General features: G+C 41.3%; 2 protein-coding genes across 4 annotated transcripts in view; one reads left to right on the top strand and one right to left on the bottom strand.

Annotated features, from left to right (window-relative positions):
• LOC112219577 (dematin-like) overlaps positions 1-1402 on the top strand; it is an 8692-nt gene extending 7290 nt beyond the window's left edge. Inside the window, exon 16 of the mRNA XM_042302163.1 lies at positions 908-1402. Coding sequence (XP_042158097.1) covers positions 908-1021 — 114 coding nt within the window. The 3' untranslated portion in view covers positions 1022-1402. The remainder of the gene's footprint in view (positions 1-907) is intronic.
• Positions 1403-1768: 366 nt separating this feature from the next.
• The window catches only part of ppp3ccb (protein phosphatase 3, catalytic subunit, gamma isozyme, b), a 31669-nt gene continuing 16879 nt past the window's right edge, over positions 1769-16558 (bottom strand). Inside the window, exons 10-13 of one of the 3 annotated variants that reach the window (XM_024380928.2) lie at positions 9595-9679; positions 8217-8314; positions 6331-6357; positions 1769-3307 (exon numbers count right to left, since the gene is read on the bottom strand). In XM_024380928.2, coding sequence (XP_024236696.1) covers positions 3150-3307; positions 6331-6357; positions 8217-8314; positions 9595-9679 — 368 coding nt within the window. In that variant the 3' untranslated portion in view covers positions 1769-3149. Of the gene's footprint in view, positions 3317-6330; positions 6358-8216; positions 8315-9594; positions 9680-16558 lie in introns of all 3 variants that reach the window. The other 2 variants (XM_024380927.2, XM_024380929.2) reach the window with 2 other exon arrangements.

Here is a 16558-nt window from a genome sequence, read left to right on the forward strand (position 1 = left end):
ATGTATTTCAAGGCCTACCTTCAAACTCAGTGCCTCGTTGCTTGACATCATGGGAAAATCAAAAGAAATCAGCCAAGACCTCAGCAAAAAATTGTAGACCTCCACAAGTCTGGTTCATCCTTGGGGGGCAATTTCCAAATGCCTGAAGGTACCATGTTCATCTGTATAAACAATAGTACGCAAGTATAAACACCATGGGACCACGCAGTTGTCATACCACTCAGGAAGTAGACACGTTCTGTCTCCTAGGGATGAATACCATCCCAACCGTGAAGCACGGGGGTGGCAGCATCATGTTGTGGAGGTGCTTTGCTGCAGGAGGGACTGCTGCACTTCGCAAAATAGATGGCATCATGAGGGAGGAAAATGATGTGGATAGATTGAAGCAACATCTTAAGACATCAGTCAGGAAGTTAAAGCTTGGTCACAAATGGGTCTTCCTAATTGGCAATGACCCCAAGCATACTTCCAAAGTTGTGGCAAAATGGCAACAAAGTCAAGGTATTGGAGTGGCCATCACAAAGCCCTGACCTCAATCCTATAAAAGATTTGTGGGCAGAACTGAAAAAGCGTGTGTGAACAAGGAGCCCTACAAACCTGACTCAGTTACACCAGCTCTGTCAGGAGGAATGGGCCAGAATTCACCCAACTGAAATAAATCATTCTCTCTACTATTATTCTGACATTTCACATTCTTAAAATAAAGTGGTGATCCTAACTGACCCAAGACAGGGAATTCTTACTAGGATTTAATGTCAGGAATTGTCAATAACTGAGTTTAAATGTATTTGGCTTAGGTGTATGTAAACTTCCGACTTCAACTGTACGTATGTCATATGTGTGTTACAACTGAAATGTGTTAGTTTGTGTGTGTGTGTTACTAAGTGTTTGTGTGTTCTCTCCTCAGAGACACCTTTCTCCTGAGGACTTTGAGCGTCTGTTCGGAATGCCCATTGCTGAGTTCGACCGCCTGTCGCTATGGAAACGGAATAATCTGAAGAAAAACGTTCAACTTTTCTAGCAGGAAGTGACCTTATCCGTCAGACAGGAAACAGGAACCGCTGCACTGCCTAACAAAGAATACCACACAACACCAAACTATCACTCCCTAACTATCCATTTCACATACTAACTTATCCTATATCATATCGTACACATATTCTTCTATCTGTATGTTCCTTCGTATCCTTTAGTCACCACTAGCTTTACTATAGAGCATCAGTATAGAGACAAGCCTGACCCTAACCAACCCTATCATTTGCAATGAGAATCTCCTAGTATCTACTGCCTCCCTACCCCCATACACAGACGCAACAGCCTACACACACAATACATATTATGGCTTTTAATACTCAGAAACTGGAAATATTATTTTCATGATAAATCCATGTACATTATCAGAGATCTTGTAAATGTGGTTAATGATTGATCGATTGGGATCTTTGTCTTCTGTAACGTATTAGTTCTTAATTCATGTTAATGTGTTACCCAAGATTGAGGTTGACCAAGAGAGATTATATCTCTTAGTCTCACAAAACAGTAGAGCAATCTTTTTTCCCTGTGGAACATCAGAAATGACTAACATTCCAATCCCACATCGAACCAAGGACCAGACCCATAACCCCTACCTCCCAACCCTACAGTGTATATGCAGAGTTTAGAAAATGAATAAAATATGAATAAAATAAAGCTGTGTTTATTTTTTTTTGTAGAATGCTAATGTATAAAAGAAAAACTTGTTTTCAACAAATTCTACAAGTTAACAAAATTGTTCCTTTTCAGTTTTTATTGAATGGAGTGATACATCTACAGAAATCAGAGGCCTCGCAGTACAAGTACTTGACAAAAAAAAAACATATATTTTTTATTCAGCTATTAAGAAAAACCTTGATTAAACAATCTCTGTACATTCTGTGAGATATGTTGAGGAGCTGGAACAGAAGTCAGAAACAAAATGAGGCCCCGGCCCCCCTCTCCCACCCCCTTTCATACAGTACACCTCCACAACACCATTCTCTATTAACGCCCCCCTCCCCCACAACCAAAAACCCACACTCCAAACAGCCACTCGTCTCGCAGACTCACCTCCACTTAGTCATCATCCACCTACTCCCATCCTCTCCACACACAAACCTTTCACTCATACATCTTTCTCTCTCTCACACACACAATCTTCAACTCCTCCACTGGTAACCAACTGACATCTTCGCAAAGAGACAACTCTCATCTTTACTTCACCCCCCCCTGGCTGATCTAGGTATAACGCCTAATTCTACTTTTCGTAAAAATAAAAAAAAATAAAAAAAACAAAGTCAAAATCACATTGAGAGAAGGGAACATTTATAATGTACATATATAATATAAATGTCAATACTCTGTCACACTATCATTGGCATAAGAAAGGATGGATTTAATGCAATGGAGGTTCCAATCGATTATTCTTTTTTACTCAAGTGCTCTTGCTTGCTCTTTTTGGGTGGGACACAAACAGACACGGCAAATGTACTTTAAACTTTATCTTAGGCACCATAGCGTAGGTACTTCATATTTTAGGTACCATAGCCGAGATACTTTATATCTTAGATGAGTAAAGACCTTTATATGAGTTACAGCACAGGTCTTCCTTTGCCAAGCACACAAAGTACAGATAAAAATGTGTTCTGAATATTATCCCAAATATCAACTCAAAATTACAAAATGGATTTGCCTTTTATTTAATACGGCAGTGAAGCCCCAGCCTAGGGCCAGTCTACATAGAAATGTACATTGTATATTGAATCGTTATGTATCATTTATAGAAATGTACACTGTAGATTTAATCATCATGTGTCATTTGTTCAGATCCACTTTTAAACTGATGACATTAGATTCATTCTAGATGAAATAAATAAACATGATGTTGGACTGATTCTCTGGAGGCCAAGTAAGAAAGACCCATCCTACTGCCCCTCACAGAGAGAAGAGGGGGAGAGAAGGAGAGGAAGAGAGGGAGAAAAGAAAGGAGAGAAAGAAGAGGAGACGAAGAGGAGAAGAAGAGGGAAGGGGAGACAGTGAAAAAAGAGAGGACAGCAGAGAGGGAGAAAGGCACAAGAGAAAAAGGGAGAAGAGGGAAAAACAGAGGGAGAGAGTGAGGGAGGTGGGCCAGGTGTCTAGGCCTGTGTGTTGGTCCCATTCTTGTCGGGTGGGGCGCTGGCTGTAAGGTTGTTGGAAGGGGGAGGAGCATCTTGGCGGGGGGGCATCCTCTCATTGACCCTGTCCAGACCTCGGGCCTCCTCAAAGGACTGGATCTTATGCTGCGGGTTGAACCCTTGGATGGCTGGAGGAGAGATGTAGAGTTTAGCATCAGTGCAGGAACCCAACACACATCACAGTTGCAGGGTATAAAGAGGGTAAGGGGGATACAACTCTAGGTTGGGATGATGCTGGGTACGGGAGGTATATGGGTAAAGAGAAAGGATAAGGTACTAGGTAGTGGTCATATGTATAGTCTAATATGGTAATGTTAGGTTGCTAATACATGATAAACTAGTATAGTTTAATATGGTAATTTAGTCACTAATACATGGTAAACTAGTATAGTCTAATATGGTAATGTTTAGTCGCTAATACATGGTAAAGTAGTAGTCTAATATGGTAATATTTAGTCGCTAATACATGTTAAGTAGTATAGTCTAACATAGTAATGTTTAGTCACTAATACATGGTAAACTAGTCTAATATGGTCATGCTTAGTCTCTAATACATGGTAAACTAGTTTAATATGGTAATGTTTAGTTGCTAATACATGGTAAACTAGTATAGTCTAATATGGTAATGTTTAGTCGCTAATACATGGTAAAGTAGTATAGTCTAATATGGTAATATTTAGTCGCTAATACATGGTAAAGTAGTATAGTCTAATATGGCAATGTTTAGTCGCTAATACATGTTAAACTAGTATAGTCTAATATGGTAATGTTTAGTCGCTAATACATGGTAAAGTAGTATAGTCTAATATGGTAATATTTAGTCGCTAATACATGTTAAGTAGTATAGTCTAACATAGTAATGTTTAGTCACTAATACATGGTAAACTAGTCTAATATGGTCATGCTTAGTCTCTAATACATGGTAAACTAGTTTAATATGGTAATGTTTAGTTGCTAATACATGGTAAACTAGTATAGTCTAATATGGTAATGTTTAGTCGCTAATACATGGTAAAGTAGTATAGTCTAATATGGTAATATTTAGTCGCTAATACATGGTAAAGTAGTATAGTCTAACATAGTAATGTTTAGTCACTAATACATGGTAAACTAGTCTAATATGGTCATGCTTAGTCTCTAATACATGGTAAACTAGTTTAATATGGTAATGTTTAGTTGCTAATACATGGTAAAGTAGTATAGTCTAATATGGTAATGTTTAGTCGCCAAAACATGGTAAACTAGTATAGTCTAATAGGGTAATGTTTAGTCACTAATACATGTTAAACTAGTATAGTCTAATATGGCGACTAATACATGTTAAACTAGTATAGTCTAATATGGCAATGTTTAGTCGCTAATACATGTTAAACTAGTATAGTCTAATATGGTAATGTTTAGTCACTAATACATGGTAAAGTAGTTTAATATGGTAATGTTTAGTCGCTAATACATGGTAAACTAGTTTAATATGGTAATGTTTAGTCGCTAATACATGGTAAACTAGTTTAATATGGTAATGTTTAGTCGCTAATACATGGTAAAGTAGTATAGTCTAATATGGTAATGTTCAGTCGCTAATACATGTTAAGTAGTATAGTCTAATATGGTAATATTTAGTCACTAATACATGGTAAAGTAGTATAGTCTAACATAGTAATGTTTAGTCACTAATACATGGTAAACTAGTCTAATATGGTCATGCTTAGTCTCTAATACATGGTAAACTAGTTTAATATGGTAATGTTTAGTCGCTAATACATGGTAAAGTAGTCTGATATTTTATTCAAATGGCACTCCCCAATCTGAGCTCTTTGTTGCAGGTGCATGGTAACATGAGAAAAAAGAAGAAACCTGCACACTGCTCTTGTTAGTATCACTGTGATACTAGAAAGAGCAGTGTGTGGGTTTCTTCTTTTTTTCTCAGACGAGAGAGGTTTAGTTGTTAGACTTGGTGGTTAGAGGTAAGACACTTACTTCAAGAACATCAAGGCAGCATGGGCAAACAAACGAGAGCGATTGAGACCAGGTGGAAGAGAAAAAGAGGGAGTGCAGGGGAGAGAACGAGGGAGTGGAGGGTAGAGAAAGAAGGAGTGGAGGGGAGCAAACTGGCATAAACAGTCTGATACTTTAAGGTCAATAGCCTGATATTTTGTGTTGCTAGTTAAGCTAACAAAAAAAATGAGAAACACTGTTTACATGGTGGTTATGTAGATCAATACTGACTAATGGGCAACATTTTGTCCACAAAACTGCACTTAACCCTGTTAAAAAAAATACCTTAAACCCCCTAAGGTTGATGTCCGTGCCCCCGGGGAAATAAAATTAGCATAATAAATAAGCTAGAGACGTTAATTATTATTATTTTTTTTTAAATGGATGCAACTCAATCCACCGCATCTGCCTATGTCGCACTTCCGCATCTGAGGTGAAAGGTGACAGAGCTAGAACAGTGTTTGTCAGACCATGAGACATCCCGAAAATTGGTCTTCTCAAAAAATCCTCTGAAGCGTCCGAATGGCCTACAAACTATTATGGAAAAATGAGACTCTCACAATGGCGTTCTCCATTTTTCTCTACGACCTCCACAAGTGTCAGACTCGGCTGAAGTTGGTACAGCTGATCTGCCAACTTCTGTCTGTAAGGTCCGAACCGTTTGGTCGACAAACTAATATGACCCCTCTGTGCAAAGATGACTCTCACAAACATGTACATGTCGGTTGTTTTGCCCGGGGATGCCCACTGGCCTCACAAGATTCGTCTGTAGGTCCCCGGTACCAGTTGACAAAAATGAATGGAAGTACAGTATATATAGAGACTATTTAATGCCAAAAATATGGGGTTAAATACATGTAAACATTAAAAATAAAAAAAACAACACTTCCTGATCTTTCTAATATCGCTCCGATTTAGGGGAGACACTTCAAAACAAACTTGATCTTTTTTTTGGAACTATCTGTTATTCAATGTTTTTGTATGGGCTAATAGCAGTAAGGTCCAAAATAATAATTAATAAAAAAAGTCTCTGATGGGTTGAAGGTAGAGTTGGTAATATGTACATAAACAACAATAAGCTCAAACTTTGAGGAGGGAGGAGGGGAGAGAGAGAAAGAGAGAGAGAGATGACAAATGACTTGCGTACCTCGTGCCTCTTCTGCCTCTACGGTAGCTGTGTAAGCGTGAGTAGTAGAGCCATGCCCAAAACATACAGAGAGAGAGTGTTAACATTACCAACAGAACCAGATCAGTGAGTAATCAATGCATTCAGAGAGTGTTAAACATCATATATAGTCAGTGAATTATGTTTTCAATGCATTCAGTGTTAAACATAATCTATAGTGAGTTACACTACATGGTCAAAAGTATGTGGACATACGTTCAAATGAGTAGATTCAGCTATTTCAGGCACACCCCTTGCTGACAGGTGTATAAAATAGAGCACACAGCTATGCAATCCCCATAGACAAACATTGGCAGTAGAATGGCCCGTACTGAAGAGCTTAGTGACTTTCAACATGGCACCGTCATAGGATGCCACCTTTCGAACAAGTCAGATGGTCAAATTTGTGCCCTGGTCAACTGTAAGTGCTGTTATTGTGAAGTGGAAACGTCTAGGAGCAGCAACAGCTCAGACACAAAGTGGTAGGTGACACAAACGCACAGAACGGGACCACAGACTGCTGAAGCGTGTAAAAATGGTCTTGTCCTCGGTTGAAACACTACCAAGTTCCAAACGGCCTCTGGAAGCAACATCAGCACAACAACTGTTCGTCGGGAGATTCATGAAATGGGTTCCTTGGCCGAGCAGCTGCACACAAGCCTAAGATCACCATGCACGATGCCAAGTATCGGCTGGAGTGGTGTAAACCTTGCTGCCATTGGACTCTTGAGCAGTGAAACACGTTTTCTGGAGTGATGAATCACGCTTCACCATCTGGAAGTCCGATGGACGAATCTGGATTTAGCAGATGCCAGGAGAACGCTACCTGCCCCAATACATAGTGCCAACTGTAAAGGTTGGTGGAGGAGGAATAATAGTCTGGGGCTGTTTTTCATGGTTTGGGCTAGGCCCCTTCCAGTGACAGGAAATCTCAACGCTACAGCATATGACATTCTATACGATTCAGTGCTTCCAACTTTGTGGAAGGCCCTTTCCTGTTCAGCGTGACAATGCCCCCGGGCACAAAGCGAGGTCCATACAGAAATGGTTTGTCGAGATCGGTGTGGAAGAACTTGACTGGGCTGCACAGAGCCCCGACCTCAACCCCATCAAACACCTTTGGGATGAATTGGAACGCCAACAGCGAGCCAACCATAATCGCCCAATCAGTGTCCGACCTCACTAATGCTTGTGGCTGAATGGAAGAAAGTCCCCGCAGCAATGTTCCAACATCTAGTGGAAAGCCTTCCCAGAAGAGTGGAGGCTGTTATAGCAGCAAAAGGGGACCAACTCCATATTAATGCCCATGATTATGGAATGAGATGTTCGATGAGCAGGTGTCCACATACTGGCCATGCAGTGTATGTTCTCAATACATTTAGAGAGTGTTAAACATCTATAGTCAGTGACTTGTTATCAATCCAGTCAGTCAGTCAATGATCATTCAACCACATCCCCAACCTCCCCCTGCCCTCTCAACCCCGACACAGGAGTACTAGGATTTACAGTGACAGTCACACATACACCCAGTCACAGTGGTTAGTGCAGAAGGAGTGCAGGAATGTTTTTGGTTTAAGAGCTTGATCGAGGTTTAAATATATTTTTGTCGGTTAAAAGGAGAATGTGGGATTGGTGTGTGTGAGTGAGAGGTAGTGTGCGTTCTGGGAGAGAGAGGGAGAGAGTGATTTAGTAGTGTGGGTGTATGTGTGTGTGAGTCAGAGAGAACGAGAGAGGGGGGGTGATGAAGATTTTGTCTGTTGGTGAGTTTGAGTGCAGGCAAAAGAGAAAGCATGATGCCATAGTAATTCAGGTTAGAGTGTATGAGTGTAAGTGTATGTTTGTGTGTAGGTTTAGGTGTGTATACGTACCGCTCTCCAGGGTCTGCCGTCCTCCAGACAGAACTCCTACAGGCAAGGCCCCAGTCGGGGTCAGCCCCTTCAGCTGTAACACACTCTCATTCTCCTCTCTGTCAACACACACAAATTACATTTTCAAATTCAAAAGCATGGTTGTTACAAGGGAGGCACCGTAGAAAGATTGGATTGAAAGCTGAACCTAACCAAGGCCAGATATAATCTGTATGCAGGTCTTTCATCAATACTGTCTGTAATGGTGTGCCCCAGGGCTCTGTACTTGGTTCTCTCTTATTCACTATTTATATAAATAATTAAGGCAAAAATGTGCAACTTCACTTTTATGCTGATGATACTGTTATTTATTGTTTTGCCTCGTCTCTCACAAAAGCTTTCCAGAACATGCAAACGGCTTTTTATACAGTTCAACATATCTTGTGTCAATTGAAGCTCATCCTCAATACTGACAAAACTAAACTAATGGTGTTTTCTAAAGCAAGAAATAAATCTCTGAACCTTTCACCCATTACTACCTGTCAGGGCAAGGAGATTGAGACTGTAACCTCAAAAATATCTTGGCATTTTAATTGATGACGGCCTCTTTTAAAATTGAAGTTGTGATTTTATTTTAGGAATAAAGGCCTGTTTTTCTTTTGAAGCCAGGGGGCTAGTATCAGCTTCATTCATGCCTTTACTAGACTATGGGGATATTTCATATATGAATGCTACCGCTCAGTGTTTGAGATCAATTGACACCCTTTACCATGGCACTTTGAGATTTATTTTAAACTGAAAAACCCTTATGCACCACTGCACCAGGGTTGGCTGGCCTTCTCTAGTCACTCGTAGGCTGTCACTCATATACTTTTATTTACAAAGCCATTTTGGGTTTACTACCATTTTATTTGGCTATTTTTATTGTTCAGAAATGTGGTGGGTATTCTCTTCGTTCGCAGGACTTTATCCTGCTAACTGTTCCAAGTGTCCGAACTGAATTTAGTAAAATGGCTTTTATGTACTCTGCACCATCGTCTTGGAACGCCTTTTAAACTGGAAGAACTTGTCCCGATTGGTATTTTTAAATCACTGATGAATGATCTTGAGACGGATTCCCTGACCTGTCAATGTTTTTAATTTGCTGTTTTATTATTTTGTTATACTCTTGTGAATTCTATGGTTTTTTACTAGATTACTTGTAGTGTTTCATGTTGTCTGTCTGTAATTGTGTAATGACTTGGTGCTGCCTATCTTGGCCCGGAAGCTCTTGAAAAAGAGATTTCAAATCTCAATGAGCCCTTCCTGGTTAAATAAAAGGTAAAAATAAAATAAAAAAACCTTTACAGAGGTTGATTACGTCATCAATAAAACCGTATAGAGACAAACACACACTTACCGGAGTACAGAAAAGACGCGGGCCATCTTCCCGATCGCTCGGATCTTATTCCTGATCACCTCCTTCCTCACAGCAGAAGTTCCAGCTGAGAGAGAGAGACAGAGAGTGGAATGGGGAGAGAGAGGGGGGTAAGGGACTGGTGAAACTAAAACTACCCATCATAGTCACGCACATCACGACACACACTGGCAGTGTTCAAGAGCATCAAAACTCATGGGTAAATTGTGATCTATAAATATTGAGTAGTTATTTATGATGCTAGATCAGTAGATCAGTCCGTCTCGACTCTCCTTTAAAGTCGAACACGCGTGCACCCGCACACAGCTCAGCTGATACTCAGCTGGCATGTGGCATCAATAGAAGCTTTGATAAGGTATTGTGCAACAACAGATATTTAAGACTGAATAGTGTGATTTGGCCACGTTTTTTATTTATGTTTTATTTTACCTTCATTTAACTAGGCAAGTCAGTTAAGAACAAATTCTTATTTTCAATGATGGCCTAGGAACAGTGGGTTAACTGCCTGTTCAGGGGCAGTACCTTGCCAACCTTGCCAGATTTGAACTTGCAACCTTCCGGTTACTAGCCCAACGCTCTAACCACTAGGCTACCCTGCCGCACCAGGTTGTGGTTTGACTTGGATTCCATTTTTATGTTGTCACTGGCTTATACACAATACCCCATAATGTCAAGGTAGAATTGTTTTTCAAAATTGCTAAAATGTCTTGAGTCAATAAGTATTCAACCCCTTTGTTGCGGCAAGCCTAAATAAGTTCAGGAATACAAAATGTGATTAACAAGTTGGGTAATATGTTACATGGACTCACTCTGTGTGCAATAATAGTGTTTAACATGATTTTTGAATTACTACCTCATCTCTGTACCCCACACATAGAATTATCTGTAAGGTCCCTCAATCGAGCAGTGAATTTCAAACACAGATTCAACCACAAAGACCAGGAAGGTTTGCCAATGCCTTGCAAAGAAGGGCACCTATTCGTAGATGGGTAAAAATAAGAAAAAGTAGACAGTGAATATCACTTTGAGCATGGTGAAGTTATTACACTTTGGATCAATACGCCTACAGTTGAAGTCGGAAGTATACATACACTTAGGTTGGAGTCATTAAAACTTGTTTTTCAACCACTCCACACATTTCTTGTTAACGAACTGTAGTTTTGGCAAGTCGGTTAGGACATCTACTTTGTGCATGACAAGAATTTTTCCCAGAATTTTTTACAGACAGATTATTTCACTTATAACTCACTATCACAATTCAATTGGGTCAGAAGTTTACATACATCAAGTTGACTGTGACTTTAAACAGCTTGGAAAAATCAAGAAAACTATGTCATGGCTTTAGAAGCTTCTGATAGGCTAATTGGAAATCATTTGAGTCAATTGGAGGTGTACCTGTGGATGTACCTTCAAACTCAGTGCCTCTTTGCTTGACATCATGGGAAAATCAGAAGAAATCAGCCAAGAACTCTGCATTTTAATTTATTTTTTTTAGACCTCCACAAGTCTGGTTCATCCTTGGGAGCAATTTCCAAATGCCTGAAGGTACCACGTTCATCTGTACAAACAATAGTACGCAAGTATAAACACCATGGACCACGCAGCCGTCATATTGCTCAGGAAGGAGACAGGTTCTGTCTCCTAGAGATGAATGTACTTTGGTGTGAAAAGTACAAATCAATCCCAGAACAGCAGCAAATGACCTTGTGAAGATGCTGGAGGAAACAGGTACAAAAGTATCTATATCCACAGTAAAACGAGTCCTATATCGACATAACCTGAAAGGCCGCTCAGCAAGGAAGAAGCCACTGCTCCAAAACTGCCATCAAAAAGCCAGACTACGGTTTGCAACTGCATATGGGCACAAAGATCGTACTTCTTGGAGAAATGTCCTCTGGTCTGATGAAACAAATATAGAACTACTTGGCCATAATGACCATCGTTTGTTTGGAGAAAAAAGGGGGAGGCTTGCAAGCCGAAGAACACCATCCCAACCGTGAAGCACAGGGGTGGCAGCATCATGTTGTGGGGGTGCTTTTTGGCAGGAGGGACTGGTCCACTTCACAAAATAGATTGCTTCATCAAGAAGGAAAATTATGTGGATATATTGAAGCAACATCTCAAGACATCAGTCAGGAAGTTAAAGCTTGGTCGTAAACGGGTCTTCCAAATGGACAATGACCCCAAGCATATACATCCAAATTTGTTGCAAAATGGCTTAAGGACATCACAGTCAAGGTATTGGAGTGGCCATCACAAAGCCCTGGCCTCAATCCTATAGAAAATGTGTGGGCAGAACTGAAAAAGCGTGTGCGAGCAAGGAGGCCTAAAAACCTGACTCAGTTACACCAGCTCTGTCAGGAGGAATGGGCCAAAATTTACCCAACTTATTGTGGGAAGCTTATGGAAGTCTACCCAAAACGTTTGACCCAAGTTAAGCAATTTAAAGGCAATGGTACCAAATACTAATTAAATGTGTTAACTTCTGACCCACTGGGAATGTGATGAAAGAAATAAAAGCTGAAATAAATAATTCTCAACTATTATTCTGACATTTCACATTCTTAAAATAGCGTGGTGATCCAAACTGACCTAAGACAGGGAATTTTTACAAGGATCAAATGTCAGGAATGGTCAAAAACGGAGCTTAAATGTATTTAGCTAAGGTGTATGTAAACTTCCGACTTCAACTGTAGTCACTACAAAGATACAGGCGTCCTTCCTAACTCTGTTGCCGGAGAGGAAGGAATCCGCTCAGGGATTTCACCGTGAGGCCAAAAGTGAATTTAAAACAGTTTACTGGCTGTGATAGGAGAAAACAGAGGATGGATCAACAACATAGTAGTTTACCACAACACTACCCTAATTGACAGTCAAAAAAAGGAAAGGAAAGCATGCAACATCGTTTACAACAAGGCACGAAAGTAATACTGCAAAAAATGTGTCAAAGCATTAGACTTTTTGTCCTGAATACAAAGTGTAATTTTAGCGGCAAATCCAAGACACATTACTGAGTACCACGCTCCATATTTTTAAGCATAGTGGTGGCTGCATCATGTTGGGTATGCTTGTAATCGTTAAGGACTGGGGAGTTTGAGGATAAAAAAAAAAGTAACACAATGTAGCTAAGCACAGATTCAGCTGGCATTACACACTTGGCTAAAATAACACTGTAGTTCTGTTGTCATAACTTTCATAGATACATTTTGGAAACAGAAGATGCGCTATAGGAATGACGGAGTCCATCCAAATCATCTTGGCTCCTGGACCCTGTCTAGGGCTGGGCGGTATACCATATTTTACGATATACCGGTATTGATGCACGGACCGGTTTGGGTTTTTACTTTACCTTCTATAACAGTATTTGAATGTTTGGTTTGTTAAATGTGATAGGCCGTGTGTAACATCCATTTTTATATTTTACTTAGCTATTTGAGCCTTCTCTCTCTCCCCTTGCCGCTTTCAATACAGACATAGCCCTGCCCCCTCTCACTAAAGGAGCACGTGTTGTTCGTCGACCATGAGACACTTTTTTTCAGTCTGCATGGTCAATACAGCACATTTAACAATGCTTTTTTAATTGTACCTTTATTTAACCAGGTAGGCCAGTTGAGAACAAGTTCTCATTTACAACTGCGACCTGGCCAAGATAAAACAAAGCAGTGCGACACAAACAGAGTTACACATGGGATAAACAAACGTACAGTCAATAACACAATAGAAAAATCTATATATAGTGTGCAAATGTATTAAGAATAGGGAGGTAAAGGTAATAAATAGGCCATAGTGGTGAAATAATGAAAATGTTGCATTAACACTGGAGTGATAGATGTGCAAGTAGAGATACTGGGGTGCAAAGGAGGAGAAGAAAAAAATAACAATATGGGGATGAGGTAGTTGGGTGGGCTGTGACAGGTGCAATGTTCGGTAAGCTGCTCTGACAGCTGATGCTTAAAGTTAGTGAGGGAGATATGAGTCTCCAGCTTCAGTGATTTTTGCAATTCGTTCCAGTCATTGGCAGCAGAGAACTGGAAGGAAAGGCGGCCAAAGGAGGAGTTGGCTTTGGGGATGACCAGTGAAATATACCTGCTGGAGCGCGTGCTACGGGTGGGTGCTGCTATGGTGACCAGTGAGCTGAGATAAGGCGGGGCTTTACCTAGCAAGGACTTATAGATGACCTGGAGCCAGTGGGTTTTGTGACGATTATGAAGCGAGGGCCAGCCAACAAGAGCATAGAGGTCGCAGTGATGGGTAGTATATGGGGCTTTGGTGACAAAATGGATGGCACTGTGATAGACTACATCCAGTTTGCTGAGTAGAGTGTTGGAGGCTATTTTGCAAATGACATCGCCGAAGTCAAGGATCGGTAGGATAGTCAGTTTTACGAGGGTGTTTGGCAGCATGAGTGAAGGATGCTTTGTTTGCGAAATAGGAAGCCGAATCTAGATGATTTAATTTTGGATCGGAGATGCTTAATGTGAGTCTGGAAGGAGAGTTTACAGTCTAACCAGACACATAGGCAGTTGTAGTTGTCCACATATTCTAAGTCAGAACCGTCCAGAGTAGTGATGGTAGACGGGCGGGCGGGTGCAGGCAGCAATCGGTTGAAGAGCATGCATTTAGTTTTACTTGCATTTAAGAGTAGTTGGAGGCCACGGAAGGAGTGTTGTATGGCATTGAAGCTCGTCTGGAGGTTTGTTAACACAGTGTCCAAAGAAGGGCCAGAAGTATACAGAATGGTGTCGTCTGCGTAGAGGTGGATCAGAGACTCACCAGCAGCAAAAGCGACATCATTGATGTATACAGAGAAAAGAGTCGACCCGAGAATTGAACCCTGTGGCACCCACATTGAAACTGCCAGAGGTTTGGACAACAGGCCCTCCGATTTGACACACTGAACTCTATCAGAGAAGTAGTTGGTGAACCAGGCGAGGCAGTCATTTTAGAAACCAAGGCTGCCGAGTGTGCCGATAAGAATGTGGTGATTGACAGAGTGGAAAGCCTTGGCCAGGTAGATGAAAATGGCTGCACAGTACAGTCTTTTATCGATGGGGGTTATATCGTTTAGGACCTTGAGCGTGGCTGAGGTGCACCCATGACCAGCTCGGAAACCAGATTGCATAGCGGAGAAGGTACAGTGGGATTCAAAATGGTCGGTGATCTGTTTGTTAACTTGGCTTTCGAAGACTTTAGAAAGGCAAGGTAGGATAGATATAAGTCTGTAACAGTTTGGATCTTGAGTGTCTCCCCCTTTGAAGAGGGGGATAACCGCAGCAGCTTTCCAATCTTTAGGGATCTCAGACGATATGAAAGAGAGGTTGAACAGGCTAGTAATACGGGTTGCAACAATTGCCTCATCATTTTAGAGAGGGTCCAGATTGTCTAGCCCAGCTGATTTGTAGGGGTCCAGATTTTGCAGCTCTTTCAGAACATCAGCTATCTGGATTTGGGTGAAGGAGAAATGGGGTAGCTTGGGAAAGTTGCTGTGGGGGGTACAGAGCTGTTGACCGGGGTAGGGGTAGCCAGGTGGTAAGCATGGGACAACCGGAGAAAAATGCTTATTGCAATTCTCGATTATCGTAGATTTATCAGTGGTGACAGTGTTTCCAAGCCTCAGTGAAGTGGGCAGCTGGGAGGAGGTGCTCTTATTCTCCATGGACTTTACAGTGCCCCAGAACTTTTTGGAGTTTGTGCTACAGGATGCAAATGTCTGTTTGAAAAAGCTATCCTTTGCTTCCTAACTACCTGTGTATATTGGTTCCTAACTTCCCTGAAAAGTTGCCACAGTATCTTTTTGTGCTGGTCAAGGACAGTTACGTCTGGAGTGAACCAAGGGCTATATCTGTTCCTAGTTCTACAATTTTTGAAAGGGGAATGCTTATTTAAGATGGTGAGGAAAGCACTTTTTATTTTATTTTACCTTTATTTAACTAGTCAAGTCAGTTAAGAACAAATTCTTATTTTCAATGACGGCCTAGGAACAGTGGGTTAACTGCCTGTTCAGGGGCAGAACGAAAGATTTGTACCTTGTCAGCTCGGGGGTTTGAACTTGCAACCTTCCGGTTACTAGTCCAACTCTCTAACCACTAGGCTACCTCTACTGACGGAATGAGGTCAATATCCTTCCAGGATACCCGGGCCAGGTAGATTAGAAAGGCCTGCTCACTGAAGTGTTTTAGGGAGCGTTTGACAGTGATGAGGGGTGGTCATTTGACAGCAGACCCATTATGGACGCAGGCAATGAGGCAGTGATCGCTGAGATCCTGGTTGAAGACAGCAGAGGTGTATTTAGAAGGCAAGTTGGTCAGGATGATATCTATGAGGGTGCCCATGTTTAGGGATTTAGGGTTGTACCTGGTATGTTCCTTGATAATTTGTGTGCGATTGAGGGCACCTAGCTTAGATTGTAGGACGGCCGGGGTGTTAAGCATATCCCAGTTTAGGTCACCTAACAGTACAAACAATGAAGATAAATTGGGGGCAATTAATTCACATCTGGGGGCTGAGGGGGGTCTATAAACAAGTGGCAACAGTGAGAGACTTATATCTGGAAAGGTAGATTTTTAAAAGTAGAAGCTCGAACTGTTTGGGCACAGACCTGGTTAGCATGACAGAACTCTGCAGGCTCTCTCTGCAGTAGATAGAACTGCCAAAGGGGGTGGAGTTGCAATCTTGGCGGAAAATGTTGTGGTTGGAGATGGACATTTCTGAATTTTTGGTGGCCTTCCTAAGCCAGGGCTCAGACATGGCTAGGACATCAGGGTTGGCGGAGTGTGCTAAAGCAGTGAATAATACAAACTTAGGGAGGAGGCTTCTGATGTTAACATGCATGAAACCAAGGCTTTTATGGTTACAGAAGTCAACAAATGATAGCACCTGGGGAATAGGAGTGGAACTGGGGGCTACATGCCTGGGTTAACCTCTACATCACCAGAGGAACAGAGGA

Source organism: Oncorhynchus tshawytscha, linkage group LG20 (genome assembly GCF_018296145.1).
Source record: "Oncorhynchus tshawytscha isolate Ot180627B linkage group LG20, Otsh_v2.0, whole genome shotgun sequence".
Taxonomy (NCBI): Eukaryota; Metazoa; Chordata; class Actinopteri; order Salmoniformes; family Salmonidae; genus Oncorhynchus; species Oncorhynchus tshawytscha.